The 24688-nt window shown below is 34.4% G+C and overlaps 2 protein-coding genes across 56 annotated transcripts in view; one reads left to right on the top strand and one right to left on the bottom strand.

Moving 5' to 3' along the window:
• Positions 1-21366, top strand: part of FUBP1 (far upstream element binding protein 1) — a 33040-nt gene extending 11674 nt beyond the window's left edge. For 8 of the 50 annotated variants that reach the window (XR_015160307.1, XR_015160305.1, XR_015160299.1 and 5 more), the window contains 15 exons: positions 72-170; positions 296-397; positions 649-751; positions 852-952; positions 1333-1474; positions 2125-2285; positions 5066-5217; positions 5305-5384; positions 8951-9088; positions 10986-11060; positions 17378-17437; positions 17519-17664; positions 19311-19410; positions 20285-20331; positions 21236-21366. Coding sequence is in view for 21 of the 50 variants with exons in the window: in XM_086390701.1 (XP_086246827.1) it covers positions 72-170; positions 296-397; positions 649-751; positions 852-952; positions 1333-1474; positions 2125-2285; positions 5066-5217; positions 5305-5384; positions 8951-9088; positions 10986-11060; positions 17378-17437; positions 17519-17664; positions 19311-19349 (1398 nt within the window). In the remaining 29 variants the exon portion in view is untranslated. Of the gene's footprint in view, positions 1-71; positions 171-295; positions 398-648; positions 752-851; positions 953-1332; positions 1475-2124; positions 2286-5065; positions 5218-5304; positions 5385-8950; positions 9089-10985; positions 11061-17377; positions 17438-17518; positions 17665-18037; positions 18431-19310; positions 19535-20284; positions 20380-21235 lie in introns of those variants that run through there. The other 42 variants (XR_015160317.1, XR_015160316.1, XR_015160309.1 and 39 more) reach the window with 13 other exon arrangements.
• Positions 21367-22791: 1425 nt separating this feature from the next.
• Positions 22792-24688, bottom strand: part of NEXN (nexilin F-actin binding protein) — a 56361-nt gene continuing 54464 nt past the window's right edge. For 4 of the 6 annotated variants that reach the window (XM_086390725.1, XM_086390727.1, XM_086390728.1 and 1 more), the window contains 3 exons: positions 24478-24663; positions 23864-24221; positions 22792-23764 (listed from right to left, as the gene is read on the bottom strand). In XM_086390725.1, coding sequence (XP_086246851.1) covers positions 23751-23764; positions 23864-24221; positions 24478-24663 — 558 coding nt within the window. In that variant the 3' untranslated portion in view covers positions 22792-23750. Of the gene's footprint in view, positions 24222-24477; positions 24664-24688 lie in introns of all 6 variants that reach the window. The other 2 variants (XM_086390726.1, XM_086390730.1) reach the window with 1 other exon arrangement.

The raw sequence follows: 24688 nt of genomic DNA, 5'->3' as shown, positions 1-24688 counted from the left end.
CTTTGTCTATTTTGAAGCCTGTTTCCTCCTTCTCCCCTTTTGTTAATACGTCTGATTTCTGTGATTAACAGGAACGGGCTGGAGTTAAAATGGTTATGATCCAAGATGGACCTCAGAATACTGGTGCTGACAAACCTCTTAGGATTACAGGAGACCCATACAAAGTTCAAGTAAACTTAAGTTTATATTTTACAGTAGGGGATTTGGGGTGGATAGCAGTGGGTAAAACATGCATGACTAATTACAATGTTTTGAGACACGCTTCCTAAATTGGGTAATTTTTTTTGTACTTCAGCAAGCCAAGGAGATGGTGTTAGAGTTAATTCGTGATCAAGGTGGTTTCAGAGAAGTTCGAAATGAGTATGGGTCAAGAATAGGAGGAAATGAAGGAATAGATGTAAGTAAAAATACCAATTCAGAAATGATTGAATGCTAGTCCATAAATAAACTAGGATTTTCCCTGTTTTGTGTTACATAGCCTTCTCTAACATTGTATTGTCCTCCCCGCCCCCGCAACTTTTCAACTTAGAATACAGTATATTTTGTATCTTTTTAACCTCTTCTATATAAATATAGTGCTTCTGTGGTTTGAGGCAGATACATTTTTCAGGAAATGGCTTTCCTGATACTTAGTTTTCTTTGCATAAGGTCCCCATTCCAAGATTTGCTGTTGGCATTGTAATAGGAAGAAATGGAGAGATGATTAAAAAAATACAAAATGATGCTGGTGTTCGAATTCAGTTTAAGCCAGGTGAGTACTTACGTTAATTTTCTAAGCTTTGCTGGCAATTTCTTTTAACACTCATTAATTTAATGTTAAATTAATCCAATTTTGTTTCATTGTTTTGAAGATGATGGAACAACACCTGATAGAATAGCACAAATAACAGGACCTCCAGACAGATGTCAGCATGCTGCAGAGATTATTACAGACCTCCTTCGAAGTGTTCAGGTTTGATAGAATGTTAATATGTTCATTGCTTTGTTTTCATTAAAGAAGATTTTCCTTCATTAAATGTGGAAGTTCCCCTCCATAGTTGTTAAATCAAAATCTGTTAGATGAAACTTTATTAATTGCTAGGAAGTTTAAATTGCTTTAAGGTACACATCTTGGAGCAGGAGGGCAGCTACATAAGTGCACTAGTTTATTCACCACAGTAAAACAGAATAAAAGGTGGTGGTGGTTTGTTGATTTGGGGGTGGATGGCATCTCCTAGCTTCTCTAAATTTAAGATTTAGAAAAAATGAAAGTTGAGGGAAATAGACATGCAATAATTTTATTGTGGAAAGAAGAGTTTCTGACTCTTCTGACTTTGTCTTTGCCCTCTTTAGGCTGGTAATCCTGGTGGACCTGGACCTGGTGGTCGAGGAAGAGGTAGAGGTCAAGGCAACTGGAACATGGGACCACCTGGTGGACTACAGGAATTTAATTTCATTGTCCCAACTGGGAAAACTGGATTAATAATAGGAAAAGGCAATGTATTTAAAACTATTAATGTGTGGTTAATAATTTAATGCTTTATCTGATTTTCTGGATGCTATTTCTGTTGTTGTTGTAGATGAATAGCAGTGATTTTTCTTTGGCTGTATTTTAGTAGGAAAGTGTTCTTATGCTGATATGTAACAGCTAAAGCCTAAATGAAGGGCCTTATATGTACTTAAATCTAGAGTGGGATTTGAATCACATTGGTTTCTAGAGAAGAGGATCAGCAGTTTAATTATTAGTGTAAAAAACTTTTCTTCTCACCTGGAAAATGGTTTGAGTGTTTTTGTTTATTTTGCTGTTTCCTGACACATGTTTTTAAGTTTTTGAATTCTTAAGTCATTGTGTTAGCTTCTCATTGCTTATAAAAGCAATTTCTTTGAACCAAGTGTTGATACGATAATTCATTTTAAGGTTGGGTACAGACATATTAAACTATGTCTTAAAACTTTAAAGTGTATGATTATGATTGATTGTATATTATATAAATTGATTTAAAATGTAGAATAAATGGAAACTCCTAATAGCATATTGGCAGATGGGATACTATTCAAAACTTCCTTAATTATAATCAGTTCCTTTTGAATAGCTCCACTTGTATCCTATGAATCTTTAAAGAAATTACTGTGTTTTGATTTTAGGGGGTGAAACCATAAAAAGCATAAGCCAACAGTCTGGTGCAAGAATAGAACTTCAGAGAAATCCTCCACCTAATGCAGATCCTAATATGAAGTTATTTACAATTCGTGGCACTCCACAGCAAATAGACTATGCTCGGCAACTCATAGAAGAAAAGATTGGTGTGAGTATGCTTTAAACGTCCTGTTGTTAGCACAGGTTCTATTAGTTATATAAGACATTAATTGATACGTTCCTATAAGAAAAGTGTTAATTTCTACTCTAAAATTATAGATCTGATCACAACAGACACCTAACAATATAGAAAAGATTGTCCAGCAGTAAAAAAAAAAAAAAAAGTTATATAGTTACAGGTATTCAAAATCTTGTACTGGAGTGTGGGTAAATAAGACAAGATGACATTACTTGAGTTACAACATTAGGGTTAGTAGAGGGTTGTGAAAAATACTAAAAGATATAGATAGTTAACCAGAAGTCACTATTTATTAAGGACTTACTTGGTGACTGTTACTGCTTGCTTACTGTTTATTAAGGGCAACCTTGGTGAGGCAAAGAAGAATCAGATGCCTCCCCCCTCATTAAAGTAGAACTCTACATTATCCTATTATCCTATTTCTTAGACTGGCTCCAGACAGTCATCTAGGGGAATTTGGAATGTAGACAGCTTGTGTGCTTTACATTTCAGCATGTAACATATAATTGTAATTCAGAATGTCTGCAGTAGGGCCCAGTGTCTAATTTTAAGAATGTTCCAGGTGATCCTGATACCTAACCAAGTTTGAAAATAATGAGGAAATAGTGCTTTCAGTTCATTCGCTCAGTCGTGTCCAACTTGTTGCAGCCCAATGGACTGCAGCACTCCAGGCTTCCCTGTCCATCACCAACTCCTAGAGTTTACTCAGACTCACTTCCATTGAATCAGTGATGCCATCTCACCATCTTATCTTCTGTTGTCCCCTTCTCCCACTTTTAATCTTTACCAGCATCAGGGTCTTTACCAGTGAGTCAGTTCTTCCCATCAGGGGGCAAAATTCCATCAAAGTATTGGAGTTTCACCTTCAGCATCAGTCCTTCCAATGAATATTCAGGACTGATTTCCTTTAGGATGGACTGGTTGGATCTCCTTGTAGTCCATGGGACTCTCAAAAGTCTTCTCCAACACCAAAGTTCAAAAGCATCAATTCTTCGGTGCTCAGCTTTCTTCATAGTCCAACTCTCATATCCGTACATGACTACTGGAAAAGCCATAGTCTTGACTAGACAGACCTTTGTTGGCAAAGTAATGTCTTTGCTTTTTAATATGCTATCTATGTTGGTCATAACTTTTCTTCCAAGGAGCAAGTGTCTTTTAATTTCATGGCTGCAGTCACCATCTGCAGTGGTTTTGGAGCCCCCAAAATACTGCTTTACTATGTTTATTTTACTGTGAAGAATTAACATATTGTGAGGGAGCTTCTTAGTTTATTATTAATAATTAGAATATCTTAGGAAAATTCTCCTTGATGTTTGCCATGCTCTGAATGAGGTGTTTCTCCATGCTTGGGAAAACAAAAATAGATGTAGAAAAGACACTTAAGAATACCTTAAAAATACACACAAATATTCTAAGTTCTCTGATAAGGAGAATAAATGTAATTGTTCAAAAACATGAGGAAAATAATTGTTGGACTCAGTAATGGCAAGAATTGATGCCAGAAGAATGATTAGTGCTCCTTGGTTTTGGATTTTGCTATCATTAGCAAAATTAGGATTGCATTTGGATTGATGAACATACAAGACAGGTTGTTCTGGAAAAGCAGTTAAGAACATGGACTCCTGAGTCAGGTGTCCAGGTTCAAAATACTCTCAATTATTTACTGACTGCATGATCTTAGAGGAAGATATTTACACTTTTTTTTGCCTCTCATTCTTCTGAAAGTAAGGATAATTATACCTACCTTATAGGGTTATAGGGATGAAATGTTTGAAGTATGTGTGTCTATCACTTAAAAGCATGCCTGCCCTATAAAATGTTGCTACTTTTTTTTTCCAGTAATCTTTTTTTTTTTTTTTTTTTACTCTTTAGAAAGGATAGGTTATGGCTAATAGAAGTGAGGGATAATGTTAATAAAGGGATTTTAAAAGTCATGAAGTATTTAGCTTTATTGTGAGAAAATTGACAACCAAATATAGATTAAGCATTTTTGTCCAAATTGTCACATGGTGAGTACTAACAGTATTTTATTTTAGAGCAGGTGAATCTAGTTGTCCTTACAAGTTGGGATTATCAAAAAGGAATCAACTAAGCATTATTAATTATACTATAACATGAAATGGATATGAAGTAGTCTGTGACTTACTAAATCAATTAAAAGGAAATCCTTGATGTATTTAGAAAATTATGATAAAGGGTAAGGGAGAAAATGAACTTAATTGATTCAAAAGTGGTTCAGTGACAGAAGGGCTAGGAGGAAGGCTACTTTGTTGAAGAAGAACTTGCTAAATATTATTGGTTTAGTATTCATTATTGGTAAAATATTCATCAGCCATTTCACTATGTTGTTAAGATATTTCTCTGATTAATGTTAGGAGAGTAGATGTAGAGTTGATGCAGAGAGAGAAGAGGTAAAGGAAAGAACTTGATGTTTGGTAAGCTTCCGTGATTAAGATGATGAAGGAATAGTAAAAGTAAGAATTGTACAAGGAAAGGGAAATAATGGAAAAGGGAGTAGTCTGAAAAGAGTAGAAGATAAAGGAAATGTATCAGGTCTTTGCTAATACTGTTAATTTGAATTAATTTTACATGTCTCAATGTGGTAGAGTTAGATTTTTGCAGCATGGGTAAGGAATGAAGGAAAAACATAAATTTTAGATTACAGGTAGGTAAAGGTGTAGAAATGAAAGGTTATTTGACTTTTGAAATGTTTAACCTTTATTGTCTTTGTGATTTTTGTCTTTTTGCAGGGCCCAGTAAATCCTTTAGGGCCACCTGTACCCCATGGGCCCCATGGTGTCCCTGGCCCCCATGGGCCTCCTGGGCCTCCTGGACCAGGAACTCCAATGGGACCATATAACCCTGCACCTTATAATCCAGGACCGCCTGGCCCTGCTCCTCAGTAAGTTTTGAGTTTTGCTCTTGGCTTTTCTTCAAAGATTACAGATTTTGGTAAGTTGTATTTTTAAATTGATTTCTGTCTTTTCAGTGGCCCTCCAGCCCCTTATGCTCCCCAAGGGTGGGGAAATGCATACCCACATTGGCAGCAACAAGCCCCTCCAGATCCAGGTAAAAGATGATTATCATTTGGTATAATCTGTGTTTTTGCTTGCCACTCCTGTTACATTCATTAGGTATTCCTAGTGTTGAATCTATATTGTGTGCATTGTCTGCACTTGTTCACTCCTTTAGCAGGAGTGTTAGCTTCTGGTTCTGCTATAGCAAATAAGACTGTTGGGAATATGGTCTGTTTTCATGAGTGTTTTTCTTCCTGCATTTGGCTTTCTCTGTTTCTAAAATGATACAGCTGAATGCTAAAAGCCAAAGCTATAGGAAGAAGTACAGTGTGTTAGGTTTTAGATGCTAGTGCCATCAAATATATTGTCTGTTAATTGTGACATTTTCCTTGAAAGAATAATGTACATTTGTTTACAAAATTACGTGGGTCAACTGAAGTGTTTTAATACTTTGGCATAGATTCTCAAATAAGATATGCAAGTATATTGTCTATTTTAGTATTCCTGATATGATAACTTCACATATTAGTAAAAGTCAGGCCTATATTAAATATCTGCATGTTGGAACTCTTAAAATTCATTTAGATAAAGATTTTTTCTGTTCAGATCTGGATTTATATGTTTGTTACGTTTTATCCTATTCTTGAATCTTTTCCTACCCTGTAGTTTACTTTCCATTACGGTCAAAGAGGGAATTCATTGAAACCAGTAATTTTTATGGTCCTTTTTTCTCACCTACTGTGTACCTTTTCACTGGAGTAGTTTCAAGGAAGGTACTGAATTAAGGATTCCTTTTCATACTATTGCGCATATATATATATATATATATATATATATATATATATATGTATATGTATATATATTTTTAAAAACAGCTAAAATGATTTGATTGCAATTATTTTAGTGAACTTTATTAAACATTTCTAGTATTTGAGAGTGGTCCTATATTTTAACATACCTTAATTTCATAGGAGGTATGCCTTTGGTAACTCGGTAAAGAATCTACCTGCAATGCAGGAGACCTGGGTTCAATCCCTGGGTCAGTAACATCCCCTGGAGAAGGGAGTGGCAGCTCAGTCCACTGTTCTTGCCTGGAGAATTCCATGGACAAAGGAGCCTGGTGGACTACAGTCCATGGGGTCACATAGAGTCAGGCACTACTGAGTGACACACGCTTTCATTTTTCATGCTCTTTGGAATAACAAGAGGTATGCTTTTTGGAATATGATGATACAACATGACAGCAAATAACCTCAACTCACACATTCAAGAAGTGTGCTGACGTCTGAGTATGAGTAATGAATTTACATTCTGTAGCAGAAGAGGGTACTTAAAGTGTTAGCAATACTGTGCTGTTAATAGAAGGACTTATCAGAAGAAAGGTCAAATATGATTTATTGTATAATAGTCTAAAAGTTAGTCTTTAAAGAGTGGAAAAACTTTTCTCTCCCTCTTGTAAGCTAAGGCATGGTGTTACTAAGCTGAGGAATCACACCACTGAAGACACTGAGAAAATTAAGGGGCAGATTTATATTGGTTAACTTGAATCTGTAGGATTGCACCTATTTGGGTGCTCTGTTCAGGTAAGTAGTAAGATTGAAAAAAATGATGGAAATAAGAAGTGGCCCCAACCAACACAACATCGTAAAGCACTTGTTCTCCAAAAAAAAAAAAAATGTAGCTCCTCATATACTCTTTATGCCTAGAAAGGTTGATGTCCTTGTATGAGGCCATGCCGTTGAAGTGAGAGTTGCTGATGAAGACCAAATATCAAAAATTATATATAACTTTATTTTCTGTTCATTCAAGCTACTGAAAAAAAAATGGTTTATATGTTTGAATAGCTCTGTATATGGCACCCCACTCCAGTACTTTTGCCTAGAAAATCCCATGGACAGAGAAGCCTGGTGGGCTGCAGTCCATGGGGTCACTAGAGTTGGACACGACTAAGCGACTTCACTTTCACTTTTCACTTTCATGCATTGGAGAAGGAAATGGCAACCCACTCAGTGTTCTTGCCTGGAGAATCCCAGGGACGGGGAAACCATGTGGGCTGCCGTCTATGGGGTCGCACAGAGTCAGACACGACTGAAGTGACTTAGCAGTAGCAGCTCTGTATAGAAAGAAAAAGCGGATCTTCCTTTGCTCTTTTTAAAAAATAAGTGGTCTCTGTATTACAATCTCATTTTCCCACTTGGAGTAGTGGTGAAGTCACCACTCTTAAGAATTGGTATAACTAAATGTGGGTTTCAGCAGTGCCTTTGGGAAAGAAGTTACTTAACCATTTAGCTAAAAGATAGCATTTAGGGTTAGATATTGCTTGTAAAACCAAAATATTTTTAAATAAAATTGAAATGAAAATTAAAAAAAATGAAATTGTGATTTTGTGTTAAATACCCTGGAATTTTAATGTGGGCCTGTATTCACAATAAAGTCAGTATTCTCTGAATTAAGTCTTCCTGTAAAAAATCAATGGATTATGAAAGATTTGTGCAGTAAGTCCCATAACTTTGACTTCAGAAGGTAAGAGACTTGAATAAGTCCTACTCTTACAACTTACTAATTATGGGATAGCAAGCAAGTTTTGAACTTAAAGTCTGTTTTATCTATAAAATGATGAATGAATATTATATTGCATGAATTTAGTAAGTTCTCAATATGTATTAGTCATATGTGTAGACTGGTTTTCATATAGATTTAGACTGATTAAGGAAATTACCAGGATTTTTCTTGAGGATATAAACTAATAAAGATATAGCATCCTATGATGCTCCCAAGTATAAAAGAATCAGTAAGAAGATTTCTTTTTCTGACTGAAAAGTCCCATACTGTTAATGCATCAGTTTTTTTATGAAAAATTGAGTGAGGGTCAGTAAAGTGCAGAGGAAGTGTAACGTGCTGAAAGGCCCAGATGTGAGCATGATGACTTGAAAAATACAGCCAGTTTACTGTGTTCCGACCTTGAGTGTTGGAAAGATACCGACAGCAGAGAGAGGCTGGAAAGGAAAGTATAAGCCAGGGTGTCCAAATATCTTGGTAAAAGCGTTGAATGATATGCTGTCCTTAAAAGTTTTATTAGTCCTAAAGACACCAGGAAATAATTTCAAATAGGACAGTGACATCAAATTTATCTTTTAGGATAATCACTGGAATATGATGAGATGAAATACGGCTAATCTCAATTTCTTTTTCCAAGATTTTTTAATTGGCTCTTCATTGAAAGAAGATAGGACAGTTCATAGTTATAAAATAATTGTTTCTTGTATGGGCTAGTTCCTGAAAATTCTTCATAAGGACTGTTGTACTTGAGGCAAACTTGATTTAGGAAAACCACACAGGATGACAAAGCATTTAGGAGACAAAGCATTGGATTTGAAACCAAAAGATCTTCATTCCTATCCCAGCTTTGCCACAAGCTAGTTTTCTAGGAACTTAATCTGAGCCTCAGTTTTCTAAAATAATATGGCAGTAAAAATAATAGAAGAATTTGTAAGTTTCCACCTACTATTTTTTAATGTCCAGTTAACTTGGAGTTCTGTTTATTTGCTAGAGAGGGGGGTGTGTGTGATTAATTGATTATGGATTTTAGATGCAAATGTATAACTTTGTTTATTCTAGCTAAAACAGGAACGGATCCAAATTCAGCAGCTTGGGCTGCTTATTATGCTCACTATTACCAGCAACAAGCACAGCCACCACCTGCAGCTCCTGCTGGTGCACCAACTACAACCCAAACCAATGGACAAGGTAACTATGGTAACTAAAGAATTTATTTTTTATATAGAAGTGAAAACTTGTGTTTGGAAATATATATGAAGTACATCAGTGTATAATACCCCCATATTTATAATACTTAGTTAATAATAGCTTAAGTAAGTAGCCTTCAGTTTTTAAAAACAAGTTACTTTGAGTTAACTGTTAAACCAATAAAAGTTGTAAGATACATTACCAAGAATACCCAGATAATCTAGCTGTTAAATGTGTATCTCCCCCATCTGTTCCATTACCCTATCTTATGTGTCCATATCTATTGTCATTAGTCTTTTTCAGAATCATTAAGACCAAAGTGTAGACTTAATGGCCCATTACTCTTAAGTACTCCTTTCTGTGTTTCTCAAAAAATATATATAACCATCACACAGCATTCAAAATCAGTTAATCAACACTGATTGTTTTTACTATCCCAAGTCATAGCCCTTACCCCATTTTACCAGTTGTTCCAACAATTTCTCACCAGTCAAAAATAATTCCTATCTTTTTCTTTCAAAAGAGTACAGACCTTTTGTGAGATGCTTATGGGTCAACCATAGGTCCCTTCAACCTTTTCTCATGAAGATGAGGTCATGATCAAGGTTCCTGCTTACATACAATATGGCAAGAATACTGCAAAAAAATGAATGAGGTCTGCCAAGGTTCTATAAAAACACCATTTTTCTCTTTGAAATTAATACTGTCTGGAGAGTTACAGCAGCAGCAGGAAAGTTATACAGTGATTATACCACTGTTCTATTCTCTTTTTGGCAGGACAAGTGGGATAATTTTATTGTTTCCTTAAAGACACAGTAGAAGTTTTACAGTTCAGTTTGATTAGACGTGATTTATAATTTTAACTTTTTTTTAAAAAATGAGAACAAAAATAACTAGTACAAATTATAAAACTGCTAGAGCAAAGAGAAATTACCTTTCTGATCAAAACATAACACTACAGCTAAACTTCCTTAGAAAAAAGATTTCTCAGCTGAACTTAGGATTCTGTTCCTCATTGAAGGCCTTAGCCTTCATTGATAGTACCTACCTAATTCAATTACAAATATGATAATTTCTGCTTCCATCATTTTTCTACATTTATTAGGTGGTATTTTACTATAAGAAAGAGGTTTCCTTTTCTTTCTATTTATGTCAGTATGGATTTAATAGGTTTTATTTTAAACTTAGCCAGATTGGCCAGTCAGGAGCACCTTCACGATGGCTCCTGTATTCTTTTGACATGCCTGTCAGTTCTTTCAGCACTTTCCTGCTTTCTTGGACAATAAGATGCTTACTTTGTGTTTTTGGAGCTTCAGCCCTTGAATTAACCGTTTTTCCAAGGAGCCCTAATTTTTTTTAGTAGATAATGATATTTAGAAGCTAAATAGTTGTGTTTGTTGCCACTGAGGTGTTATTGCTACTAGCTCCATTCAGTGTGCAGAGCTAGGAAATGAATTTACATGCATGCATACCTACATATGTATAAAAACACATAAATATCCATATGTGTATATAATTTTTAAACTGTATGTTCATATAACCTGCAATTCTATTCTAAGACTTGAAAGTTTTTTCCTAGCTTTTCTGTTTTCCATGCTTATACATGGTGAAAGACCTGGTATCTTCAGTGTGTTTTCTTATTTGACCAATGAATTTACTTATGCTCACTGTAACTACTATTCTAAATAGATGGAGCATCTTTCTGCCCACTCTGTCTCTTCCCCCAGAATCCTGGGTGGGTCTTTGGCACCAGCAAGGATGCCACTACCACACAGCATTTCCCTCCCCTCATTCCCCATGACAGACTACTCCCAACTCCTCTCACACGTACACAAAAACACCCCAGCGGCCAAAATTGCTTCCTAAAAACCTTAATCATAATTTTTTTATGTTTTTCTTGAATAAGGAGATCAGCAGAATCCAGCTCCAGCTGGACAGGTTGATTATACCAAGGCTTGGGAAGAGTACTACAAGAAAATGGGTATGTTCTACATTTCATTTTTATGCATTTTATTAAACTAAAATATTCAGTAAATACCACACTAAAAGGTTAAAGGTTTTGATAAAAAGCATGTTTTTTCCATGGTTTTAGTACCTTGGACTTCTTTCGTCCAGTAATTTAAAATCTTGACGTGTAGAAGGATACATTCCCAAATCACTGAACTCTCAGAAGTATCATGGTCATTACAAATCATTGTTTAAATTGTGGTTAAGAAGTTTTTTTATTTCTAAACACAATTTATCAGCCACTTACTAGTTGAAACTAAAATATAGAGCACCAAGCAATAATTGGTTGTGTGCAGTGTTATTTTTTCTGCAAAATAAACAGATACAGAAGTAACCTACAGTGATAAAGGAAGTTAATTAAAACATATGCATATATGAAAAAAGAAACAGTCACCTGGAATTGCTGTCTTCTTCATTCACTAAACATAGAACGTGTATTACATGCTAAGCATAGAAATAGATGCTGAGAATGTGATTGTGGGCACAACACCTAGGAGTTCTGCCCTTCTGGTTATTATATTCTAATGGAGAGTACAGTTGTTAATAAAAGTGCTTTGCAAATACTGTATCAGTGGTTCCCCACCCCCCTTACCCATGGGGGATATGTTCTAAGTACTTCGCCGCATGGGTTCCTGAAAGTGCAGATCGTCCTAAGCTCTATATATGTACTATGCTTTTTTCCTATTATCAGGTTTATTTATTAGGCACAGTAAGAGAGTAACAACATTAATAAAATAGAACAATTAGAGTATATTGAATGCAAGTGAACATGAATGACCTGTCCCTCAAAATACCTTGTCCAAATTTAATGCCTTTTCCATCTTAACCAACCATATGTCACACACTGTAACTATGTGTCACATACTATAGCTGTAACTTGGATTTTGAGGAGTGACAGCAAAACTTCGAATTTTTTTTCTGCCACAGTTTAATAGATTTGTTCTTCCTGTAGATCTTAGCGACCTCAGCATACAATTTTTTTCTTATTAAATAGATAACTTTTTACCTTTTCACTTAAAGGAAAAGCCTTTTTGGCATATCCCAATTGCCAGCATCACTCTTCTTGTACTTTAGGGCCATTATTAAGTAAAATAAAGGTTACTTGGACACACAAGCACTGCAGTACTGGGACAGTCAACATTATATAAACAAGATAGCTGCTGAGTGACTAATAGGTGGAATATGCCAGATAAAGGGACAGCATGAGATTTCATGTTGCTATTCAGGATGATGTGCAGTCTAAAACTTATGAATTGTTTATTTAATATTTTCAGGTCACGGTTGACCTTAGGTCACTTCACTGCAGAAAACAAAACCATGGATGGGGGTGGTGGGGGGCTACTGTCTGTTCACTGACATATGTACGGATTGGGAAACAAGTCCCACAACTACACAGTGGTGGAACCAGACTTTGGAACTCTTGAAAATGAAAGAAAGTGAAGTCGCTCAGTCATGTCCGACTCTGCGACCCCATGGACTGTAGCCTACCAGGCTCCTCTGTCCATGGGATTTTCCAGGCAATAGTACTGGAGTGGATTGCCATTTCCTTCCCCAGGGGATCTTCCCGACCCAGGGATCGAACCCGGGTCTCCGGCATTGTAGACAGGCATTTACCATCTGAGCCGTCCAAACCTGTCTCCTATGTTTGCATTTTTCAGGGACCATTTCAAATCCAATGATGTACTTCTGGATAGATCTGGCTGTTTCTCATGTGCTTATTCTCTTAGTCATTTAAAATGAAATGACAAACAAGCTAATCATATAAACTTGCCCATTCTGCACTGATATTGAAAGTATCTATGGTGATAGGTTTATCATAAAATAACAGTCTACTTGTGATTGATTCTCAGTGTAAATTTCAGGGTTATTTGCCAAAGAATATTTGCCATTTTTCACAGAAAAAAATTTCCAGAATGGTGATTCTATTAATCTTTATATAAAAGTACATAAAACTGGTGATGAGAATGTTTTACACAGCTAATTTGTGTTTTTAAAAAACGAAAAATAATTTCTCCTCTTAGGCTTTCTAGAAAAGTTGCTATATGTTATTCCTGAGGTTGTAACAAATTCATTAATTTATGTATTTGTGGCCCAGCTTGACCCAGTTTATCTCAGGCAGACCTATAACAACTAAAATTCTGCAAAAAGAAATTTTAAAAATACTTGAAGACAGAATACTGTAATTAGGGCGATCACACAATTTATTGCCCAAATGGGGATACTGTTGAGAATAACCCAGAATGCTGTTTTAGTAATCATTCCTTAACAACATAGTGGACATGACCTGTGGTCACTAGCTTTTATGAAATAGTATCATTACTAAAGGTTAAAGAGTTTTCTTTTCACAATGGGCAGTATGCTTTATATGATTCCTACATTAATACTGAAATTGGGTAAAAACAAACCCTGTTGGTAGACTTAGGTATTTAATAAATTCACGTGTTACTCACCCAAAATATGTTGTATAATCTGCAAGTTCTAACCATTCAAATCTTTATTTTTAAGGGTAGACATTTCACTTTGCCTTTTAAAAAGTTGTTTGTGTTCTTTTCCCTGCTGACTGCTGTATAAAATTGTAATTATAGAGGTAGTCTGCTGGTCTGTCTTGAAACCTTTGTGGGAAAAGGTGGTATAGAAATAACTTAAAACACTATGTTTGACTGAAGATCCTCCTTAACCCTTGCCTTCTTTTCACTTGTTATTTTTCTGTAGCACTGCAGGTATAAGCTGTTATTTTATAAGCAAAGTGAACTGGTTGAATGATTCCCTTTAAATGTAAATCTTAAATAATGTTAGGTGATCTTTAATGATAGCTGCTGCTGTTGCTGCTAAGTCGCTTCAGTCATGTCCAACTCTGTGCGACCCCGTAGATGGCAGGCAGCCCACCAGACTCCTCTGTCCCTGGGATTCTCCAGGCAAGAATACTGAAGTGGGTTGCCATTTCCTTCTCCAATGCATGAATGCATGCTAAGGTGCTTCAGGCGTGTCCGACTCTGTGCAACCCCATGGACAGCAAGCAGCCCACCAGGCTCCTCTGTCCACAGGATTCTCTTGGCAAGAACACTGGAGTGGGTTGCCATTTCCTTCTCCCTTAATGATAGCTACAAGGTCTATTTTTCCTGTGGAAGTTTTCTTCTGTTTTGGATATTTTTTTGGTATATGATTGATTGCTTAACCACTTTGATTTCTTTTAAGTGCATTGCTTGTCCTTAAGACCTTTTTAGGATAGCTACAAATAAGAGACCTTAAAGGATAAAACTTATCAGTTGAATCTTTGATGTTTTTAAATAGGAGGGAAAGAAAAGAGTACTAGAATACCAGGGAGAGACAATGATCTTTATCTCCAAATTAACTCCCTTATTTGTAGAGATTTTTAATCTTCCAAGTGGCAGAGGTAGGATTTCCTAGGACTCTGGATGTCCTGATTTCCATCCAGTGCCCTTGTCACCATACTAGAACTGTCCCAGACTTTGAAGCCTTTTCAGCTTTTTCTGTTAAGAAAATCCACAATAACATTATAGATTTTTCAGTTTGCTTATTAAAATAGACCTCTGTTGAAAACAGATAAGTTGTTTTTAAATTAGTTTTCTAAGAGAATTCTAAATTACCTGCAATTAGCACAAAGAAAACTTAGGAGAGAAATTCTTAAAGATGAGATACTTGAAGGTTAATGAAAGAAACTAAGAAATTCATATTGCTGCCATATAAGGAATGACAGTAATCTGGATGTATGTGCTTTTGAAGCTAGAACGAAAGGAAACTTTTCTAAGTAAACTCCCTAAAGAGAAACAGGGCTTCAAAATAGAGATATAGGAAGTTTCTATTTGAAAAGAGAGTAAGTGATGACATTTGGGGATAAGTTTGACTTCAGAGAGGCCCTTTTAATGTCAAGCACTGATACAGTGAACTCTGAACCCTTAGCATATGATACCTAGCATATGATACCTTAAGCCTTTAAAAGAGCCAAGAGAGAGTGATTGTGGGAAAGATAAAGGTGTCTGAGGATGGAATCTATTCAAGCGGAACTGTCTCTTAGGCTGTAATGGAATGTTGCATGTGAACTCTAGGGTGATTAAGTCTTATCTCTGAAATGAAATGAAATTAAGATTCTTACATTGTCACGTTATATGTAAATGTTAAGTAATGTTCTACTGAAGTATAAACTAAACTGTCTCACGTCAAAACAGTTTCGGAACTGAGGGAAAGAATAAAGGGAACAGGTTAAGTACATGCCTTTCCAAAGGGCAAGAGGCTAGAGGAAGATCCAAAACATAAAAAGATTAGACGGGAAAAGTTCTTTCCCTACTTTCCAAAGGGCAAGAGGCTAGAGGAAGATCCAAAACATAAAAAGATTAGACGGGAAAAGTTCTTTCCCTACTTTATAGCTGAGCAAAAAGAATCGCGTTTGCTCTTCATATAGGAGTGGAATGAGTTTTTCTATGGATGCTTTCAAGATTGGAGTGTCAGATGTTGGTGACTTAACCACGTGTTTATGTTTCTTGGAGTATAACATGTTTACTTTCAGTTTTCCACAGGAATATTTTGAGTTTGGGGGTGTTTTTTCAGTGAAAATTAGAGTTTTGATATTTTCTTGATATGTCTCCATGGTAACTGTAGTTTTTTTCCTCTCTAAAAATGAGTGTCTTTTAATGAAGTTTAGTTCCATTTTTAAACCTGTAGTGGACGTCGTCGTTGCCTTAAATAAATTTGGCCTCAAGTCAGAAGGCTTTGCAGTGGGCAGTTTGTTTTAAAAAAAAAAAAAATGTGTGTTGGTTTTTTTTTTATTCTTAGTACCAGGATATTTGACAGTTGTCTAAATACTGAAACTGGTTTTAGATTTACTTGAATTGTGTCTCATAAAATCAAAATATTAAATTCATTTCCTAAAAGAAGTATGGAAAAACGAAAGTGTGATAATTTTGTTAAGAGAATATAGGATTTCTCTGTGCTGCTGCCTGTATAACTAGGGGGAGTTTCTTATGTTTCTTAAGCCATACATCTTCAATTTTTATTTCCTCAGTTGCTTTTATTCTTTAACCACTTTTGTGATGATAATAGACTATTTTCTAAAATTGCCTTGGTATGGCACCATCTAACAAACATAAAACAGCTTTCTCTGAGTATTTTTTGTCTGGTTGTCATAACTTCATAAAGCCAAATGAATTGCAAACTAAATAAAATCTGTTCAAATAAAGAAATAGGAAAAATTATGGTCTCTTTCTCCCCAACTTTTAATTTTTTTAATACCTTCAAAAAATTGGAAAACCAGTATAGCGAACACCTATATGTATATTTTCTGTCCAGATTCACCATTTTCAAAAGTTTGTCATATGTACTTTGTGTGTATATATACTTGTTTTGGTGCCTGAGCCATTTCAAAGTAAGTTGCAAGCTGTTGCTCTAAATAAATTTTTAATAATATTTAAGTTTCCCTGGTTGTCAGAAAAAAGTGCCTTGTAGCTACTTGTGTGTGAGAGGTAGGGTTGTCATTATTATTATTATTTTTTTAATACAGAGCCCATTCACGTTTCATGCGTTACATTTGATTATGTCTTTTTAGTCTCTTAATTCAGGAAAGTCACCTAGAAAAAAGACCTCTTTCTGAAAGCTGTTGAGTTTTGTCTTTCATTGATTTTGTTGCTTAGAACCTCTTCAGTAGTGATTATTTTTTATGTCCTGCATCAGGTTATTTTTAATAAAATTGTTATCATTTGGGCATAGCATATTAAAACTTTAAATATCTTATTAAAAGATATCTTGAAGATTAGTGTTATACATAGTTTATAGGTTACTAATCTGGAAAGAACAAATCTTGGCCAGATCTTAAAATAATAGTTTTTAACTGGGTTTTTGTTTCTCAAGAAATATTCTCTTCATTGAAGATTTTCATTTTATTTTAAAACCTGTAGTATAACAAATCCAAATGGAGAAGAAAACTACCAAAAATAGTGGTCCATTCATTCCCCGCAACATAACCATTGGGGAACAGTGGACTGCATGTTCAGACTTAATTTAGAATATGAACAGTTTATAAAAACTGTAACTGAATCAAGAAACTATGTAGATAGTTTTGTTTTTTATTAAAGAGTAATGCTAAAGAACTGAAAGTTATGATAGTATGGCAAAAAGAAACTAAAGAGTATTTTGATTTTTTAATTACAGAGTAGGTTTTGACACTAAGGAATATTAAAAATAGAACAGGAGCAATTCTGACCCTCTGTGCTTTTGTCTTTATAACTTGTACTTACAGTGGATATAATTTTGTATTAAAATTTAGGGGGTTTTTTTTAGGTCAACAAGGGCAGACACAAGATTATTCAAAGGCTTGGGAGGAATATTACAAGAAGCAAGGTATTGTTTTTATTAGAAATGAGATTCTTTGGGGCTTTTAATTGTGGTTACAGCAACAAAGTTGTTCTGTTTTCTCAAAAGGTCAAGCAGTTCCTGCTCCTACGGGTGCTCCACCAGGTGGTCAGCCAGATTATAGTGCAGCCTGGGCTGAGTACTATAGACAACAAGCAGCCTACTATGCCCAGACAAGTCCCCAGGGAATGCCACAGCATCCTCCAGCACCTCAGGTATAATAAATTTGCTAATGTGCTGATTTCAACTTCAGTCATGTTCTATGCATGTTTACTTTTGTCTGGGATTCTGTTTGCCTTTTAAATTTTTATCTGGCAAAACTATAAATGAAGTACTGTGGTATATTGTTTTGGGTTTTTTGTTTGTTTTTTTATAATGCTTCCTGGCATCTGAGTGCTGAATATTTCTATAATGCCTTTGATTTTAAAAATAAACTTTTTTCCCCCAGGGATTTGCAAATCATGCAAGAAGCCACCACCATTTATATTAACCAGTTTTTCTTTCTTAGAGGATTCACTCCTGAGTTAGCTCCATTTAAAGGATTTTCTTTAACTTTTTGTGTATTTCTTATGTATCTCTTCTGCACAGGGCCAATAATAAGAAGTGGACAATACAGTATTTGCTTCATTGTGTGGGGGAAAAAAACCTTTGTTAAATATATGGATGCAGACGGCTTGATGAAGATCTTAATTTTGTTTTTGGTTTAAATAGTGTTTTTCCTTTCTTTCTTTCTTCCTTTCTTTTTTCTTTTTTTTGAAAATGTACAAAATATCTATCACTACTGATAGGAGGTTAATATTTCTGTGTAGAAATGAAAATTGGTTTGTTTTTAGTATTTAGTGTAGATGTACACATTCCAGCAAATGTATTTGCAACTATTATGTGGTTAATGCTTTGTGATATAAATGTACTTTTTTCAATGTATACTTTCACTTTTAAAATGCCTGTTTTGTGCTTTACAATAAATGATATGAAACCTCCTGTGTCGGTAAGTTGGATATGTGGGTATTTAAAGAATTCATAATTTCTTAGTAATGATAAATTAAGATACATATACACAAATATATAAGCTTTCCCCATGAAATATTAATTTGAGTTTTTAAACACTGGCATGTTTTCTTCCCCCTTGCAGTATAGTAGTAGATTGGAGGATCTTTTCCATTTATTGTATTTGGCTGTTTTCAGCACAAGTAATCCTGATATCTTCATTTTTTTCCTTCTGTTTGATTAAAAACTGCATGTGTGTACAATGATCTTTTGGCATACTTCCATTGCATTAACAGTGAAATTTCCTTTTATACATGACCACTGTTTCAGACCTGTACTGCTGCTATAACAGTTAACCTTTCTGTTTTTAATTTGATAATTACTTGATTTCCAAGACTGTTTCAGCATAACTAATTTTAAACAGTTTTCAAATAGTAAATATGAGTAGTCTATAATAAGAACAGTATTTTTTTTTTCATGTAAAGGAGCTCTTGCAAGGTATGCAATATTAGTGTGTTTCTTTCTAAATGTAGGGTAGAAAAAGTGAATAGTATGCAAAAAGTATAGCTATAGTGCATCTGCCATTGAAACATTATTGCGGTATGAAAATGTTTGAGCTATTTTTTCCTTTTTTTTTTTTTTTCCTTTTTGCAGTATAGATAAGCTTTGTTTTGTAAATGCACAAGTCCAATCATTGAATCAACTTAATTTTTTTATGTACTTGAATCATTTTATTACTCTATAACACTCATGCTGAAGTTCTGATATTTTGTTGAAATCCATTGTTTTACTCTTTGCATATTTGTTGGCTCTTTGCATATTAATATATTAGACTACATGCAAATACAGTCTGTCTTGCCATTGTCTGTTGAAGTGCAGGTTTGATCCAGCCAGTATAGAACTAGCTCTGTAGGGGTGAGGAGGACTGTGCTGTGTATCATCCTTGATTGTGTTCCTTCAAGGAGCATTGCACTGTAAGTACATCAGAATGACAAATTGATGAACTGCAACAGTATCTTTTTGTCAATGTTCCACATAATGCAAATGCCATACTTTGTTTGAATATTATGTTGGAATACAGTGCTTATATCTTGGAAACCATAACTGCTTCTTAATTTAACATAGAATATTCATAGGTCTGTATTTTTTTTAAGTGAGCTTAATGGGTAAGTATTTTTGATATGCTTTAGCTATAGCTAAAGAAAACTCATCATTAACAAAGTTGAATAGTATTACTCATTGGTGCTCCTAAAATATATTGCTTTTCAGTGTAAAATAATGCATATCTTATATATTAATATGAAAGACTTGAAATGTATCAGACAGGGTGGTTTTCAGTTTGCAAATATTAAGCAATGTAGTGGTTTTAATACCATTTCCTAAATATGTATACTAGTTCTTTCATTGGTAGGGGAGCACCATTTGTTGTTCTGAATATACTATAAAAGGAAGATGTACAGGACATAAATGTTGAGATTATTTATAGGGTAGAAAATAGCGGTACAGTTCATTGTAGCTGTTTTGAAATGTTTTTGACTATCTTATAGAACCGAGAGTGACTTCTTCCCTTGCCCTTATTTAGATATGGATATGTAGTTCTAGTTTGAAGTTTTAATAGTTAAGGAGTTATCTGTTTAAGAGTAGGGTATTGATGTGAACAGTTTCAGTATTTTGCATGATACTGTTTTATAGATGACCTTTTAGGAAAGTGGTGCATTTATTAATTAAACTGAAGAGATAGTTTTCAGTTGGATTCAGTACTCACAAATTGGAGGCTGTTGATTTTGATTCATTTAAGGTTTAAAATCTTTATTAATTGCAAACAGTGCAATTATTTATACTTCACAGTGCCTTCCCAGACCTTCCACCTTAGGTTCTGCTGCAAAAAGCAACAGGTAAGCACAACCTAAGGACATATATAAATAAATATTTCAGTACATTAATGTTGTCCCTGTGAGGTTTTTGTGGTTGTGTATTCAAAAGCAATCTGCTACTGCTTCCCCAAAATGTATTTTGTTATTTATGCTACCATTTCAGTGGAAAGTCTGTAAGTTGTTCAAACAACTGTTTACTTTTCTAGGTGATGTTTTTATTTTGATTTTTCTTTTTATTAAAACAAGAAAATTAAGAGTAGATTGCTGCTGTAATTAAACTACATCCAAACTTTTTATAATCTTTTCCCTAATACAGAAAAATTGTTAGAATTTTAAAAGGAAAGTTACATAGTTCTCAAGATTTAGGAGATCATTTGGTCAGAAACTTCAACAGCCTTCACAGTCTGTTTATGATTGACAAGACATTTTCTTTGCTCTCCAAAGCTATGGAGTCTTTACTTTTTTTCTTGTTCTTGAACTATAGCAATTCAGTAAGGGCGTTATGGGTCAGAGTTTTATTATGACCTTTTTTCCTTAAGACAACTCAGTTTTCCTAACTCTTATTTATATACACCGAAAGAAATACTGGCAGTATGTTTGATAAAAGGCATGTGCATCAGTGAAATGTTAACTGTATAGCAAATAACCTATCATAATCTGTATAGCAACCAATATTTTTCTGATTTATAATACCTTAATAACTTGACGCTGCATTTATTTTATTTTTTGCCAGTTTTAAATGTTTGTGTGTTCTTGTAGATAATTTTAACTGGTAAATATTTTGAGTTAAGATGAATGTATTAAAGCAGCATCATATCAGTTTTGTTTATTCGGTTTCTAAAATGTGCTGATCCTTTTAAAACTCCTGCTTATCTTTGCAACAAAGAAAAATATTCAAAAATACTGCCTTCATTTTCACACACAGTGCTGAAGATGCTGCAAGCACCAAATCATAGCTCATAAAATCAGGTCCTGAGATAGTTACCCATAAAGAGGAATCCTTTGAGTGTATGCCATTGGTGAGCCGATGAGCATGGACCATAGAAGGGCTCAATGTAGAAGGTAAAATTGGCAAATCGTAACTGAGAAAAATGAAATGTTTTCCCATACGTAATATGATACAGGGTGTACTGTGCCTGCTTTTGATCACTTTTCATTTTAAAGTGCTATTCACTTGATCTTAAATGTTCCATGAAATGTTAAATTTTGAAAGTTAGTTATTGCACCACATTTATGTGTGTGTATATGTGTTTTAATAGTCAATGTTAAAATTGATAATATAAAGGAGCTCTTTGAACCTTAAGAGCCTGTCAAGTTTTGCTTAGTTGTAGTTTGCATTTTTATAAAAGAAAATACATATGAATGCTAATAGATATTGGGGCATTGTTTCTATCTCATGAGAATTTTTTTATTCATTAGCATAAGCCTTCATTGATACTGCAGGCATTTTTTAAATGGCGCTAATCTTAACCTTGAAATAAATGGAAAGCAGAAAAGGTGAGCCAGTTGATTTGAATGCAGTGGTGTTAGGAGTGGTAGAGACAATGTTTGGCTTGAAATTGATTTATTTAGCACTTGACAATATGTTTTTGTTTTTAAGATTTCATAGTGTGGTGGTAATTAGAATTCTTATAGTTTGATGTTTCTCTTAGAAATGGGAAGTATACTTTTATTTTTAATAAATGAAAATGGTTTTAATACTAAAATTAGTGATTTAATACTAGTTGTTTATGAGCATTGTAAAATATATTCTTAGACAAATACCTGAGTAGTTAATTTACAGGAGTGGGTTTGTGTAGGAGTAAACAATACCTTAAGAGGAAGATAGGAATATATTCAGAAGTGATAATGTTTGTTTGAATACTCTTGCCAGGAGAACCACTTCTACCTGCAAAGTTATGTTCTTTAGAATAAGGTTGTAGAAATTACTAGTTAATAAAGATGTCTTTTTATTTTCTGAAAATTCTGCCTCACTTTAAAATGTATTATAACAATACCTAAAGATAATTTTGATTCTGAAAATAACCTTATTTTTTGTTTAGTCATGAGTTTTCTTGCCACAGTATAAACTTCTGAGGGATTTTTTTTTTAACTGGTGCTTTTAAGAAAGCAAATAAGTCCCAGGATTTTATTTTCTTCAGTGATACCCCTTATAGGAACTCATAAATGTATTTGCACATATATATATTTTTTCTTATGCATGCTCAATGCATTTTCGTCCTGAGAAAAGTGTTCTCTACAGAAACTACCCGTGTAAAAAGAAGATTGGCTTAAAATGGCTACTGTGATGGGAACAGTGTCTTAGGGAGATGCAGCTTGGACTTGAGGTAAATTGAATACTTTACAAACTGTGGTTTAGTTTGTTTTAATACCATTGTATGTAAAGGGGTACATGATTGCTGTAATTTTGTATTGATTATGGTTTCCTCAATAAAAAAAATAAATGTACATTGGTGAATATTATTAAGGAGTGTTTGTCTCTTTTCTTAAATACAGAAGTGACTTTATTATGGGTTTACATTGTAAAATAAAATTGTTTTCCAGAAAACTAAAATATAAAACAACTTGATAATAGAACATGATAGCTAATTATTTACAAACTCACTTTAAAAACTCAAAATTGATGATTGTGCCATTTTCCCCTACATCTAATTCTCTTAGATCTGAAAATCTTTATGTTTTGTCCTGCATGAACTATTAATACAAAGTTTTCTCATTAAAATATAATTTGCTCAGGAAAGTCAGAACATAAATTTGCTTTTTATAAGCTTGAATATATATTACACAGATTTGAAAAATACGTGTTTGATATTCCCAACATTCCATATTAGGCAGTGGTATCCATCAGATTTGCTCTGACAGTTGTTTCTTAAAAGTCTTAATTCTTGTTTTGTGTTCTCTCTGCATAGAGGGAGAAATGACAACCCTTCCCCCTCATCTCCCTGCTCCAGAAAGACTTTGAAACTACAACAACCAAAATGATACTCTACTGAGGGGAAAAGCCCACTTAAATTGATAAGTTCCAAATTCACTAACTCATCTATTTCAGACTAATTTTAGGTGTGACTAGTTCATAAATGATAATCTTTTCATGCAAAATGTGTCCTGTTTATAATTTCTTTAAAACTTAATGCTGTAAACATGAAAAATACACAGTGTTTGTAATAGGTTCTGATAGAATAATTGAGTAAATTCCCCCGTTTGCCCCATTAAATTACACATTAACTTACACTGCATAATGGGGTGATGAATCTGGTGCTCTTTTGGAAAGGAAAAAGGTATTTTTTAGATGAGCTTGTTTTTTGAAGACTGTTAGGGAAAGGAATAAGAAGTCAACACAGTGGCACTTCCAGTTTCCTTTTTTGGCCCCGCCACAGAAAAGATGGATGTAGTAAGAAAGTCGGAGAGAGAGGGTGTGTTCCAGGGAGAGGGAAGGGGACCTAGTAGTCGTCAGCTAAAAAAGAGAAGAAGAAAAATGATTTTTTTTTTTTTTTTTAGAAAAAATTTTTAAATAGAATGAAAGTTCTAGATTCAAAGAGGGATTAATTCTTACTTTCAATGGTAAGAATACAGGTGCTAGCTGCAGATCCTTTGCTGTTCACTGCTTTACACATATACTCTCCTTCATCTTCTGGGAAAGTTTCTGGTAAATAAAGGCAGTAAGTTTTTCCTCTTTCAATATATTGATAGTCTTCTCCATCCTGCAATATTTCTCCTTCAAACCACCATGTAATTTCTGGTTTGGGTTCTCCTGTTACTTTAACAGTAAATCTAACTGGCTCACTGTCTACAACCGATGTGTTTCTTAGAGGCTTCTTAAACCACGGAGCTCCTGATCTGGTTTGCTCTTCATCTTCAATGGTAGACCCATTCATGGTGCTACCCTCTTCCTCCTCCTCCTCTTCTCGTTTCTGTATTAAAATAAATACATTCAGGTTGGCATTTATACTGTAGTCATGTTTTCAGGAGAGTGATTTAGTAATAGAATTTGGAGGTAGATATATTTTCCCCCAAAGTAAAGAACATGTAAGTGTCCTTACTATAAAGTGTTTTACATTAACATTTCACTGATTTGAAAGCTATTAAAATGTATTTTTAATCCCTCCTTAAATTTCATTGTTTTTCAGAAATCATCTTTGGGAAAGAAAGGATATGAAAGCCTGGTACCTTTTGTAGTGCTGCATCAATTTCCTTTTGTTCAAACTGCATGCGTAGTAACTTTTGCTCTTCAATTCTTCTTTGTTCTTCTTCTTCTCTTGCTTTAGCCATACGTTCAAATCTAGCTTTCATATTCACTTTATGAGTAAATGGAGCCTCACTTTTTTTTGCAGGCTTAATATCAACATCTTCCTCCTTTACAAGAGGAATACAATACAAG

This window comes from Bos grunniens, chromosome 3, assembly GCF_055505025.1.
Source record: "Bos grunniens cultivar Pamir isolate PY7600 chromosome 3, Bosgru_T2T1.0, whole genome shotgun sequence".
NCBI classification, from domain to species: domain Eukaryota; kingdom Metazoa; phylum Chordata; class Mammalia; order Artiodactyla; family Bovidae; genus Bos; species Bos grunniens.
This window is presented reverse-complemented; position numbering and strand designations above follow the sequence as displayed.